This window comes from Coenobita brevimanus, chromosome 18, assembly GCF_032717465.1.
Source record: "Coenobita brevimanus isolate Jiangsu-jjx chromosome 18, ASM3271746v2, whole genome shotgun sequence".
In the NCBI taxonomy this organism is placed as follows: Eukaryota; Metazoa; Arthropoda; class Malacostraca; order Decapoda; family Coenobitidae; genus Coenobita; species Coenobita brevimanus.
The window spans coordinates 1,523,590-1,538,906 of NC_136971.1; the positions used below are offsets into that span (position 1 = coordinate 1,523,590).

A 15,317-nucleotide genomic window follows, 5' to 3' on the forward strand; every position below is an offset into this window, starting at 1 on the left:
AGTAGGAGAAACGACAGGGCTTTTTTGTGTGTGTGACTGTTAGTACATGTCATCTCCCTTATAACTAAATGTGTATTAAATCTCAGTATAGTCTTCATCCTCTGTTGTATAGCTCATCTCATATTCATCATTTTCTAAATTCCTCGTAACGCTATTTCCTTCAGATATTCCCCCTCACCTATTAACTTCCTCCTGCCACTCCTGTAATCAACACCTTACTTAGTTCTCTCAACTCTACTCGCTACAGGACAAGAGTAACTTCACGTACTTCGCTGGCGGCATCGCTGGTGTGGTGGTGTTCTTTATCCTGATCGTACTGCTGGTCTGGATGATCTGTATCCGATCCACACGCAGACGGGAGCCCAAGAAGGGATTCCTGACGCAGCCGTCCATCGACCCCAATGGATCACAGGTGGGTGGATGGGTGGGAAAGGAGACTAATATACGAGTATTCATAGTAGTCCAGTGCATTCAGAGCACTCCTACAACCAATGTGAAAGGAAAATGAGGAACTTTATGATAATACATTCCATTCAAGGCTCTCCTATGGCCCAAATATTTTTTACTTTTTCTATACCTAATCTAGAACAACACGTACACAACATCCAAAATCTGATTTACTCAGGTACTGTCCTTCAGTGGGGCATCTGCAGTTACTTCGTATCCACCGGCACCTTACCACATGGCTTGGTGTAGGAGAGAGCTGGTTTAAGCCCCGAGGCTCACCTTTACCTTAGGTCTAGATATCAGGCGCAATATTTACAGACATATAGTGATTATCTGATATTAAAAACTGGTAAATTTTGTAGTACCCTAGATGCTACCTCAACAAAACACAGATTGTCTTAAAAGCCAGGATGCCAATACTGTTAATATTAAATCATATATCAGTATTGTGTCTGGTACCCGCATAGAGTACCTGTACCCCATGTTAAGAAATTCTGCATTAACGTGAGTGTTACTGTCATAATACAGAGAACATTTCTTATCATACAGAAACTCTTCATTGTATGTTGCTCATTTATACATTTTTATGTTACTAAAAATACCTGTTAAAAGTTCCATTGCTGCCTATAAAGCTCATTTGCCAGTTTCACCCACGTTTCAGAACCAGTTGCATGGAAAAAGTTGTGGTCTTTGGAACACATCCCCGACTTACAACGGCGACGTACCGTATTTTAATCATGATAGTGTAAATAAACTAACTGTTCCCCACAACCAACCTGTTCCCTTCTTTCCTTGACCTCAAGTGAACTGGGGAGGTAATGTTGTAGCTGTTAGCGCGTCTAGATCATAACCTGCACCTGAGTTCTTTTCTCGGGCCGGCTATAATCGTGGACAGTTTGTTTCCCCCTTGTCCTTGTTCACCCAGCATTACAATTGCCTACATGTAACATCAGCTGTTGCGGGTTGTACCTTTCGAGAAGTCTATAACCAACAAAAACTGACTGTCTGCCTTAGCCCCTTCAGTCCGATGACTTATTTTAAAATCATATTCTTGGCAACTCGACAATTTTATTTAGCTAGGATAAAATTTTCCGAACATTGGGAGTTAGATATAGCCTTAATAACCCCTTCAGTACGAGAGACCTTTCCTATGTTCAAATAATCTGGTAGTAGTTGATTAAAATGAAAAATACTTCAACGGATTCAAGGCGTTAGCGACTCTCGTGCCGTCGCAAGGCAGTAACCAAAAGCCTTTTTCTTCTCCCTCTTCAGGTGAACTTCTACTATGGAGCACCTGCACCCTACGCAGAGAGTATCGCGCCCTCCCACCACTCCACCTACGCACACTACTACGACGACGAGGAGGACGCCTGGGAGATGCCAAACTTCTACAACGAGACCTACATGAAGAGTGAGTCGTTCCACCAAGGGTTCTAGCCGCAGCCGTACAGTGCATGCGTGGACATATTGTGTAGTCTCTATTGTGTATTGATATCACAGTGCATGCGTGGATATATACTCTCTATTGTGGTCATGTTACAGTGTTGTGAATTGTTTAGACGGAAGAAATATGCTATACTGTTTTTACTTTAACTTGGCCTGAAATTGCCCTCTCTCCATCTTGAATAACAAATCGTAACAATGGATTAATAACAGAATATGAAGTTAGTCACAGGTAAGTGGTATGGTAAGGATGTAAAGCTGTAACACTGTCTTTTTCTGCCACTGAACTACGTGAAATAAGCAGCAAAAACGACGACAATCTGGGCCAAGTTAGAGTGAAGAAGAATGGAGAAGTTGTAGACTGGAGAGATACAGCAGTTATGGCACTGCTTGGAAAGAGTTCTATATTAGAGACTTTCGATTCAGCTTGAAGAAGGTCCAGGACGGGCCGGAACTGTGTCTCCCTGGTCAGCAACCCCTCCAAATGTAGTCATAATTCTTCCATATAATCCATTAATCCCTTCACTCCGATGACGTCTTTTATTCTTGCTATCTCCAGATGATTTTGTTCGCCTCAAGACTTTTCGAACTAGAGGGCTTAGATGCATCCTTGAACTGCCACACTACTTGAGGACTTCCTAAGTTAAATAAATTCATCTTAGAGTAGCAAGAATAAATTTTTCGTACGTCATGGCACTGAAAGGGTTAATGAAATACTATATAATGACGTGCCAAATATGGTGGACTCGAGATTTATTTATTTGGTATAGATTTTTATTTTTTCGTTTTGAGCTGAGGAGTGTAAACATTTAGGCTTTAATCTTTTCCTGTACTTTTAAACAATTGCCCATTCACTACAGTCTGATAAATAGTATGTTTGTAAATCTCTGCTTCTAAACAAAACACGCACACATACTAGAACCTAATCAGTGTTTTGTAGTCTCAGTCACTTAGCAGATTACACACACACACACACACACACACACACACACACACACACACACACACACACACACACACACACACACACACACACACACAGACTGGAATTTGATTAATGTATTGCAAGGTTTCAGGGTCCATGCAACCCCTCCCCTCCACACGTACAGTTAATTCTCTTTAATGTCCAATACTGTAGAATCTCAAAAAAATAAAAAAAAATGAATAAATTAAAATACACACGTACCCACACAATAACTCAAACTATTAAACGAACTTAAAAAAAGGCCATATGATAACCAAACACTTAACCCCAGCCATTAACACAACAAAGAGGCGTCCTGGTACTGTCTTGCTGTGTGTCTGTCAGTGAAGGAGGCGCTAACATGCATGCCTGACCACTCTCTACAGCCGGATTTCAAAACGGGACGAGTAACAGCCTAGCTCGCTCCAACGCCTCCATCTACGGCAACAAGGAGGACCTCTACGACCGGCTCCGTAAGCATGCGTACCAGGGCAAGAAAGGTGAGGACGACTGAACCAACCGGAGAGACAAAAGCACCTGTGGCCCTAGTCTGGCTTGGCGTGGGAGGTGTCGTGGTGCCTGATCTTTAGCGATTTACGTTCTGCCTTTATTTTCTCCTGTATTTTCTGTTTAATGTCGACTCAGTTACCCTATATCATACAGGAGGATTATTAACATGTAAAGGGGAAACTAGATCGCTAAGGAAGACCTTGTAGTGCCTGTTTTTTTAGCGATTTATTTTCTGTACTTACATACTTTCTCTTGTATGTTACGTATATCTACTTCATATCAGTATCATACAAGAGGACTGTGAGAATGTAATGTGTAAACCAAATCGCTGAGAATGAGGCGTCACGAAATCTCCAAGGCCAGCTAGAAATATGGCCCGCAATACGATGGGCCTCCTGAGCTGGACTCTAAAGCTAACGTGCATGAGTTTGACTATAAAATTCATAAACTCTGGGGAGCATTTGATGACAGAATTAGCTAGCGTGCATGAAAGAGAGATAGGAGAGGTTAGTGTGCATGACCTGAGGCTAAACAAGCCGATTAAGTATTTTGACTGTTGAGTATGACCGATAGAGTTATAAATATATATATATAGTATGCATGAGTTTAGGATTCTCACGATATGAGTTAGTATATTCTGTTGTTGACACAGGAGAACTGACACATTACTTGGCGCCAACAAGTGATCTGTCAGAGCCCTCGCGAAAAGCACCTCTCCATGCGAAATTGGACATATTCTAAAGCAATTTTGTCCGATTGTGTAAGGGTAAAAGAAGGAAAGAAAGTAACACCCCGTTTCAGTAATCCTCGTATTGGGGACTCTTGTATTTTGCTCCAGCGCTGAGAAATGCCTTGCCGAGAACGTAGGCCCAAAGACACACACACACACACACACACACACACACACACACACACACACACACACACACACACACACACACACACACACACACACACACACAAGAAAAAGAAAAAGAAACCATATTATTATTATTTGTTTTTACCTTGACCTATACGATGGGACAAATTTGCTTGAGGATGTGTTCGAGTGCAACCTCAGTGTGGAGCAGGTTCCGTAAGGTGGAACTCGGACAACGGGTTTTTCAACAGTGTCCCCATGCCAGTATTAACAGTGAGAGATGGGATGATTGGAGCAGAGCATTCAAAGGCCCGAATTACCCGCTTCTGCCAGAGGACGTCATGTTTATTTTCCTTTTTGCTACTGTTATGCCATTTTATTCAGCTTAGGGGGGTCCTTTGTAGTAAAGAGGCTGCGGAGGACTTTATTTATCTCCATCAGTTCCAAAAATCTCTCCTAAGCTAAATAAAATCGCCTGAAGATAGCAGGAATTAGGAAGAATAAGATGTGTCATTGGATTCAAGGGGTAACAAGAATGAAATTTATATAATGTTCCCCTTATCATAGCCGGACAGTTGCGTTATCAACAGTGAATGAATTATATAGGTGTAAGCATGGTAATAGAGTTAAGAATCATGCAGAGACGACAGCTTTTCAGCGAATGCAGATATATGCAGCGTTAAAACCCTGTGAAGGCCTCGTCATACCGAGGAAGAAATCGAACAAATTTCAGTGCTAATTGTCCGTTCGTGTAGGCCGGGATAAAGGTTGGAGAAAAAGCAGTCCATTTCATTGGGTAACGTTGTGAACATTCCGTTTTCACTGCCAGGCAGATGTACAGTCGCGTTCATGAGCCCCGATACACATGTGGGCTTGTCTGTTGTAGTGCTCACTGCTTTTGGAATATAGAACCTCTGCGCTTCCTGACTGATACACTGAACATATTCGGGCCAGGTAGCAAGTGAAATAGTTCAACATCTTATCAGCGGTGGACACAACAGTAGACAACACGACTACCTCTGTATCGGGACTCATGAACGCGACTGTACGTGACAGCGAGAATCGTAATACCTGAAACGTGTCCTTATGAAACGAAATGCTCCTCTATCTTTTACGCTGGCCTACACGATTAGACAGTTTGCATCTGAATGTGTCTGATTCTGCCTTCAGTGTGACGTGAGCCTGAGTGTTGCCGGTAGTGTTCGCATGATGCCTATTTTCAGCATCGTAACTGTTTGATCTTACAAGCATGTTTTATATGGAATGTACATCAGCTATTTTAGACTCATATAATATGTATAAATACTCATTGCTCCCAAATGCATGGAAGTATAAAATGTATACTATTTTAACTGTATGTTACTTTAATCTCTTTAGTCCGGAGACGTTATTTATTATTATACTCCTGCCGTTTCCAGACGATTATATTTGAATGAGGATAGACTGTCGGAACTGGAGGGGTTACATATTGCCTTGATTAATCCCTTCACTGCTATGGCGCCCTACCTCAAGCGAATACAATCGTCTGGTGGTAGCCTGATTAAAATAAAAAGTACGTCATCGGAGTGAAGAGGTTAACCTGTATGTTAATGTAGGCATCAGTGGCAATGCATGTAGCTTTGTATGTTGGCAGAAACTCGTGTGTGTGTGATGTATACTCGAGCAAACATGTGGTTGAGAAAATAATAAGGGAAACCACGAAATATTGAATGAGTTGGGCACAATATATAAATTATAGTTTTATTATTGCACTGTTCTGTATTCAGCTATGGTGAATCCTCGGTACTGCTACAATGGTATGACGACTACTTTAGGTATTACTCAGTCCAGTCACCATTCCACTGGTGATGTTGATTGGTGATTTATGAGCCTTTTATATGTACTCAAATTATAGACTGATCGTAGAGTGGCGATTACTTAAGACTTAGAAGGGAAATGACTGAAGGTGTGCCGTAACTGACAGAGGTGTACCGAGCATGAAGACTTGCTCTTATAAAAGGTGATTCATTACGCTGAGGTCTCAGAATAACACCAATACGTATATCCTTTGCCAGTAAAGGGATTTAGAGGAAACTCCATACTTGAGCACTTAAGCCTTTATTAGCCATATACTGTATTTGGAAAACTTGTTGACAGTTGGATTAAACGTGCAATCCATGGGAAAAAAAAAGTACCCCTTTCACGCTAACACGGCACTGAGAGGGAATCATTTCGGCTACTGCACTGATGTCATGGTGTGGCGCCTAACTGGGTGCACATATTATTTAATTCTCCTGCTTTAACTATAGACTTATTCTGTGGTGCCACCTTAAGGATGTAATATTCAAAAACCAACTTAACAAACATCAGAGCTACAAGACATCTTTATCAGGGAAATTGCAGCCATCCCAGAAGATACACTGCACCGAACATTCGTTGGTACAGAACACCAAATTCAGTCATATTTAAAAGCTGATATTTATTTATTGATAACTGCAACGTATTGACGAAAGGAAGCACCAAATTTCACATATCGGTTCATTAATAACGAGAAAATTACATATGTTCAGGAATGATAACAATACTGTACTGGCATTACTTTGAGGGCTGAGAATAGTGAATCACCTTGTTGTCTGGAACATTTAAGGCTTCTTGAATACTGGACATGACAACAACCATGATATTTCTAGTTCTAGGACAAAAACACAATTTGTTGATGTAGCTGAGGACAGAAGCCTAAAGGAAACAGGAAAATATTACAGAAGTTACACAGTTTCTCAATTATTTCAGCCCGATGGCGTAAGTTTCACAGTATTTTTGCTAGAGGATGTTATTCAGCATACGAGATACTTTTGCAGCTGAAGGGGTTATATGTAGACTTTATTAATACCCTTCAGAATGAGATCTCTTGCCATAACCAAATATAAACGTCTGCAAGTAGCATGAATGAGCTACAATATACATCCTTGGAGCAATGCGGTTAACCACAGTGTACCTATTGCATGTTACTGAATGGCCGGGTTGATCGGTGGTGGCACGCATGAAAAAATAAAGCATGACTATAACTACAATATCATATCCAAAGTCTGTTACTTTTAAATTTACTGATGGACTGATATTCTGTACTCACTATAAACAATATCTGTGACGTTCAGTATGAAGTACGATATATATTTTCCATAATTGTGCTCAGTGAACAAGGTGCTGGCTTCATGTCACAATTGCTAATGCATAACTTTCACTCAAATTTCTGAACATCTATACACCACATTACAAAGAAAAAAAAGAATGGGAAACTCGGGGGTGCTCTAAATTCTACTTGGGGATATTATGTTTTTATGGTGATTTTTTATTTCTCATGGTCATTTCTGGTTCCACTAAAGATCCTTGGGTAGATTTTTGTCACGTATATTTTATTTTTCACTCCTTCAACCCGAGGACGTTAATTTCTTTTTATCCTTGCCATCTTCTGACGATTTTATTCAGCTTAGGGGAGACTTTTCGAACTGGAGGGGTTGGATATAGTCTCCATTTACCCCTCCACTACATGAGGCCCCCCAACAGCTGAATAAAATCGTCTGGAGGCAGGGAGGATAAGCAAGAACTCATCTACCACCTTGCCCACTGGTCACCCTTCCCGATCTTCCTCCTACAGATAAAGACGAGACGGCAGACAGTGACGATCAGGTCCGCTAAAATGCATAGGCCAAGTGTGGATTACCTTTCGGGGGATTTTTTTTTATTTTCCTGTGTGCTTGATCGTGTGTATAATCAGGGACAAAAGTTGGCCTACTATCCCACTGCGTCTGCTTCACATTTAAGGGTATGTCCGTCGCTTCCCTTCCTGGTGTATCGTATCAAAGGGAATTTGTAGAAGGGAAGCGATACATACCAAGCCCTTCTTAGCTGGGCAGTATTAGCCAGCGAAGAAAGTGTGAAACCGAGGAGGTGAAAACATGGGCTAACTTTTGCCCCCGACTGTACTGTGTGTTTATATCATGTGCACGGTATGGGCTCGGGATGACGAAGGTGTGTGTGTGTGTGTGTGTGTGTGTGTGTGTGTGTGTGTGTCTGTGTGTGTGTGTGTGTGTGTGCCAGACATCCTTTTTTTTTTTTATCTTGGAGTTGATATACATGGCATTATTATTTCTTGCATACATATCACCAGTTAGCGAAAACACTTTACTAATAACACATGCTCCTAGTTTAACATTTTCAGTGCAATGACGTATTAATTATTTCACTCTATACCGACGGACGATTTTATTCAGCTGAGGGGGGACTGTTTGAGCCAGGAGGGGTTAGATACCGCTTTGACTGTCCTCTTCACCACAAAAGGTCTCCCGTAAAATGAATAAAATCGTCTGGAGGTAGTACAGATAAACCAACTAAATGTCACCTGATTCAAGGGGTCTGACTGGTACCTCATTCAACACAGTTCTTATACATTGCTTGATTTTGTTGTTGCTGGAGACGCGAAACAGTGGTTGAAATATGTGCAGATTTTGCGTAATGGGAAACTAACTACTTATGGAGCATCTTTTCCCTCCTGGTTGCTGAAAAAGCGTATAGAGAGCACCAATTAACCCTCTCAGTCCATGTACGTTATCTCTGAGTTTGTTCTTGCAACCTCCAAGCGATTTTATCCACATATGCAAGGATCTGTTGTAGTGAAAAGCTTCATTAAGGCTATATCTTAACCCTGCAGTTCAAAAAAAATCTTAAGTTGAATAAAATCGTCTGGAGATGGCAGAAAAAATAAATATGTACCATCGGACTGAGAGGGTTAAATGATACAAGTAGCATGTGTGAAGACAACCTGTGAAGTCGACCGAGCGAACAATGTATTCCTATATCTCTCCATGGATTTGCTAAAGGGTTAAAGTTTGCACCTATTACATTTTGCAATTTATTTATTTAATACCCTGGACGGCAGCTAGTTGAAGATCCACTGAGTGCTACTGTGAAATCCTAGATCCGGTACTGTGTAGACGAGTGTGGCTGTGAGCGTGTGTGTGTGTGTGTGTGTGTGTGTGTGTGTGTATGTGGGGGGTTGTGTGACGGGCTGAAGTGTATTAATATTTAGGTTCATGGGAAATGCAATACGATTTTTCTTAATGCTCGTTAGCTGACTAAAGATAAGGTGTGTTCATACTCTACTCTGCCATTCCATTGTATGTATTGTCACCATCAAAATTTCCCCTACGCTTCCCTGCTGGCTGTGGTAACGTGAGGTGTTGTATACATGAAAGATAATGTATGTAGGGTAGGTGCCAGTATGAAGGACACAACAGGAACGGATTATAGATGATACTTCCTGATGTTCGGGAAGGAATGAGAGATACTGAAGGCTGGACACAACGCTAGCGAAGGATTGTGGGCGAGTTTCTGCTGGTGATAATACACAAACTATACATTAATGTAAAATAAACTGTGTTAAATAGGACACACTCCGTCCCGCTCAAAACTGTGAATAAGCCTGTTTTTGTCAAATACTTGTATAATGTAATATTAACTAAACCTAAGTTGTAAGACCAACATAAATAAACTTTAGTTAGATACACATGGCTGTTCTTTTCCTGTTATGATACTTACAATAAAATTATTTAAGCTAAACTAATGCCGAGGAAACTTGCTAAATACTGATTCATATATTCTTTTACACTCTTATGAAGTATTGAGTAATTTGTCATACATCCATCTATTTGATAGCGGATGTAAAAAAAAAAAAAAAAAAAAGTTAGACCTCTTATGTTCATATTAGGGTTCATACTCTCACATAGTTTAGATGTGAAGAAAACGGAGCTTACTGGATCACACATGCTGGTTCGAGCATGTGGATACTGTTTCATTGTGTGTTCATTTGGAGTATCGTCTTTGCGTAAACAGTCGTGGTGTTTCTTGTGCCCAACCTAGTGTTTATAAGTTGTTCTGCTTCCTATGATTATGTATTTTCCCGTACTGTGCTTAAAACCCCCAGCTCATAACGCATATAGAACGGAGAAGCCATTACCCACCTCATCAGAACAAAACTGACAGAACACCATCTCGAATGACTAAATTATGAGAGCCATATTGTGCAATGGGACGGACAGTGAGAAATGTGCGTGTATACGAACCTCCACGTGCATCTCATTGAAAACATTAAATTGATGAGGGGCGGGTTTACCAAGGCTCGAGCAGCTGTTTGCTTCATCAAGTCGTCCCGGGATTCCCAACAAGCCAGTTACTTGTTGGTTTGTGCCGTGTTTGGGGGACGAACAAATAGCCTTCTTCTGCTTCTGCCCTGGAGACGGAAGTATGAACGAAACTGCAGGTCGCCTTGAAACGGTACAGCATTTCCCAGCCTACTTATTAGTACGGACTTAAACTGTAACTTCTACGGTTGCATGTCGTGGTTTGGGGGGAACATTTAGATTAAGCAAAAATGTCTTCCTTTAATGATCCTCGTGTAGTCGATGGATATTAAGCCCTCTATTTCGATTTTTGTATTTTTGTACGGTAAAAAAAAAAAAAAAATCACACCCCTGGGGTTCGATTGATATGATACTATGCAAATACCCTTGACGAGAGATCTATCTGGGCGGTACCAGTAAGGACAAAAGTTCACCCATTTTGCCACTGCATCTGTTTCATGTTAAAGTCGTGTCAGTCACTTTCCTTACTGATGCATCATATTTTAAAAATCACTTCTGGGCAAAGAAACATAACCAGGACTTTCTCAGCCTTGGAATCATTGCCAGCAGAGGAAAATAAGAAACAAATGGTGAAATATTAGGTGAACATTTGTCTCGACTACCCTGCAGCTTCTATATCCTGTATCGTGACGGTTCATATAATTTCGAATAGCAAATTATACCAAGGACAATATTTGTACTTATATCCCGGGGGGGAAGGGTCTGTAGCTTTGTGAAATGCGAAGCTCATGTTTCAGAATGTTAAGTGATACCAGAGGCGCCATGCTTATTTTTTCTTTCTTTCTTTCTTTACTGGAATTATATGAGCAGTGACAGAAAGAAGAAGAGGGATTATATTTATGCCTGTCAGCTACACGAGGGTCACTGAGGTAGAACGATATGCAACAGTCCATTATACATCCGTGTCCCCAGTTTTATTCCTGGATGAACAGGGACAAGGCAGAAACAACTTGCGCCCAACAGTCTGACCGGCGACAAAATCGAACTCGGGCTCTACACAGCGATGAGTTGGATATGCCAACCACTGCATCATCTTATAAAAAAATAAAACTCACCTCCTTACACAAGCTGATGTAGGTAAATAAAGCAGGGCATTATTAAGTGATGCACCGGCTCCTTCACTGCGATAACTAATTCTTTATATTTTTGCTCCCTCCACGCGATTATATTCTCTCTCTCTCTCTCTCTCTCTCTCTCTCTCTCTCTCTCTCTCTCTCTCTCTCTCTCTCATATAAAATCGTCTGGGAGCTACGACAATGAAATTATATTAAAAAACAGGTCATAGCAGAGAAAGGGTCAATATCTTCAACCCAATAACGTGCTTTTATACTTTATTCTCGTTCCCTTCAGACGATTTTATTCAGCTTAGGAAATAATATCTAGTTTTAAAGGGAATATTTCATGCTTTAGTTTAACGTCTCAAAAAACCTCTCCATAGCTGAATAAAATAGTCTAGCGCGAACAAGAATAAATTTGCCAATGGAAGTGAAAGGAAGAAATTGCTCCTCCCGCTTCCCTCTTCCTATTAACCCTCTTTCTTGCCCTCGTTCCCCTTCCCTTATCTCTCGGCCTTCACTCTCCCTCTCTCTCTTCCCTCATGGTTTATCTCTGTCGTTCATTTCCTCTTCTTTCTTCCTCCCTCCTTCAGCCTATCTTCCGTCTCCTTGGCTCCTTCTGTCTGTGGTTTCTTTCAGTTCATTCAGATCTTTTGGAGTTTAAAAAGCCTGAGTTACATCTTTATTGGCCTATCAGGAGCGTAGTGTCCATTGATAAGCTATTTAGTCTAAGCATCTCTCTCTCTCTCTCTCTCTCTCTCTCTCTCTCTCTCTCATAACATAGATATCATTATCATCCTGACCTTTTTCCCTCCTCAGGATCTCACAGCATGTAACCTAAGCAGCTAAGTTGTGCGTGTGTGTGTGTGTGTGTGTTGAGAGAGCAGCTGGGGAACATGTGAATCACTATCTCTCTCCCTCCCTCCTCTCTCTCTCTCTCTCTCTCTCTCTCTCTCTCTCTCTCTCTCTCTCTCGGATTTCGTGAATGTGTCCCGGTAGAAAAATGAGTCCGGATTCATGAATGTTTTTGCGATATAGTCTCCCTCGTAACTGAGATATTCATTTGCAGGAGGAAAAAGAGAATTCAGAGAGCACATACCTCAGCCAAAGAATTTAAGGTTATATTTGGTCATTTTTAACTCTGGCCTCTCGACAAAAGTTCAAGGTTATTCATCAAAACTATATAGCATGATATATGAGTTTGTTTGTTTTTTTATAGAAACATTGTGGTTTAGGTCACATTTCTCTATCTCGTTTCATTCGTGAAATATAAACTAAGTATTTTTCATATTGACCTTGACCTTGTTGACATTTTACCTTTCACCTTTTCATCCCAAACTTTATCACTTGATCCTTTGATAGTCCACAATCATTTTTCCAAATCTGATGCAAGCTCATCCAATAGTAGCTTATATCACTGTGTTGCACACAGACAGACACGCAAACAAACTTAACTAATGACATAACCAATGTGGCGGAACTAACAAGAGAGTGGGTAATTTCAGCACTGTTTTTCCTTGTCCCCCCCCCAAAAAAAAATAATAATAATAATAATAGTTCGTGATGTTCTTCCTCCTTTGGACGTACTTTTTGTTTTTACAGTGCTCACTAGACACATGGTAAGATTCCTCACTCGACTTGTTCTTCCTGTATAATCCGTTCATAATTACAACGGGGGTTTGAGCATAAGTGTGTCTGTGAATCCGAGCCAAAAGCCAGCATACAACCCACACTCAGCTGAATAAAACCGTCTGGAGGCAGCAAAAATGAAACAGAAAATACGTCTTCTGTGTAAAGGGGTTGATGTATGTTTATTTTCCCTGCAGCCGGTGCTTAGTCAGAGGTTGGTGGTATTCCCATGTGGTTAGCAGGGTTTTTACTGCGTCTTGTCTTCCTTACGAGTTGAATTATGTGCCTGCCATGTTTTTAATATATTCTTCTATGTTATTCATGCAATTAATGTGAATTCTGAATGATATAAATAACATACAAGAGAATAATAGCGTGTAATGCTCAAAATAAGTTGTTCAGGAGATGCTAGAATGGTTTTAAAGTCGAAGAGAAAACCAAACATTATACTAAAGTATTCTTGTTGCGTCTGAACGCTTGCTAGCACCTTTTCCTTAGAGATTTATCTTATTTCTAGCACCTTACTAATCAAGCAGGTATTATTTAGATTCCGTTTACATTCTCAGGCTCATAAGACTGATATCAGGCTGAATAAAATCGTCTGGCCTGAAATAGAATATTAGAGATTTTCCGATTATGAGAGATTTACTAATGAGACAGGTTAATAAACATCATAAACGAGATTAACAAAAAATAAAAACAATACATAAACTGGCCTGGAGAAGGTGCTAGAAACCCTAAACTGCTGAGTGTTGTAGGTGAACGGGTACGAACGAGACGCAACGACGACACCAAGACGAAACTGTGAACCAATTGTGATCCCGTTAACAGATATATGACGAGGCTTCAGGGGTCGTATTTACAAACCATCTTGAGCTTAACGCCTTCACTGCAATAGTGTATCTGTTGCTATACTCTTTGCTGCCACCAGAGGAGTTTAGGGAAGACCTGTATTAGCGAAAGCGTTGCTGAAGGCTAAATCTAACGCTCATTTTGAAACGACCCTTCTCTACGGTTGTTATCGTGTGAATATGTAGAAAAGAAAGCAACGAATTCCAAGGGTTCTATGTTAACTTAGGTGCCTTCATTATTCTCGTTCAACTGATAGACATTAATGTAAGTATTCTTCTTATGTCTTCGCCCCTTAGACTTCAGTGGCAAACTAGAGTAACTATTAAAGTGAAAGGATACGAAATGCAAAAAGGTTTCTAATAACAGTGAACTGAAGTGGAGATTTGCTTATCCAGGAAAATGGTGATGAATACTATCCCGACGGTTTTCAAAGGTACTGAGAGAGAGAGAGAGAGAGAGAGAGAGAGAGAGAGAGAGAGAGAGAGAGAGAAAGAGAGAGATAGAGACAGAGACAGAGAGAGAAAGAGAGAGGGAGGGAGAGAGAGAGAGGGGGGGGGAGGATGGAGTGATTGCTGACTTGAAAGCAAACACTGACTTAGATATTAGCCATTTCAAGATCAGGACAACTCTAGTAATTTAGTTATCTAGCCTGGCACGATATTATACACCTGGGAGTGAGTCAGAGGATCAGAGATACTGTCACCTTTAACTCTCTCACGATCAGGGCAACTCTAGCTCTCTTCTCCAGCTAATCCTACACAATTCTATCCACGATGTTTATGAGCTGATAGTGTTAATACAAGAACCATCAATTCTCTTGTAGTCAGGATATTTTTTTTTATTTTCAGCTAACACATTCAGATGAGTTTCCTAAAATTAATACTGCCACCTTTAACTCTCAAGATAAGGACAACTCTAGGGGTCTTAAAAAAAAAAAAACTAGATTTTATTAAGCTGAGTCACAGGAGGTTGAGTGTTAACATGACAGACAGGCTGAGAGGATTAGTCAAGCTTTCGATGTAAATGAAACGGGGCATCGAGGGGAGTGATGTGTTACTGGGAGAAAGAGTTGTAGGGCATTAGGGAGAGAGAGAGAGAGAGAGAGAGAGAGAGAGAGGGAGAGGGGGAGGGGGAGGGGGAGAGATGAGAGAAGGGATGAATGAGTCAACGAGGCGAGTGATACTTTGCAAGATAGGTTATGAGAGAGAGAGAGAGAGAGAGAGAGAGAGAGAGAGAGAGAGAGATGGAGAGATAAAAAGTAAGAGGTTATCAGTGGAAATCTGTGTGGCAGGTTATTTTTCTCACGACTCGCCAAACTCTATGTAATTTTGATGATATTTGAGAAGATGGGCATGGGTGTGGTGTTGATGGCAGTGTTCAGT

At 40.8% G+C, this 15,317-nt stretch overlaps 1 protein-coding gene across 1 annotated transcript in view; it reads left to right on the plus strand.

Annotated features, from left to right (window-relative positions):
- The window catches only part of uif (sushi, von Willebrand factor type A, EGF and pentraxin domain-containing protein uif), a 38,188-nt gene extending 30,225 nt beyond the window's left edge, over positions 1-7,963 (plus strand). Inside the window, exons 25-28 of the mRNA XM_080266100.1 lie at positions 248-412; positions 1,720-1,858; positions 3,241-3,354; positions 7,858-7,963. Of these exons, the coding sequence (XP_080122226.1) occupies positions 248-412; positions 1,720-1,858; positions 3,241-3,354; positions 7,858-7,898 (459 nt within the window). The 3' untranslated portion in view covers positions 7,899-7,963. The remainder of the gene's footprint in view (positions 1-247; positions 413-1,719; positions 1,859-3,240; positions 3,355-7,857) is intronic.
- The last annotated feature ends 7,354 nt before the right edge of the window (positions 7,964-15,317 follow it).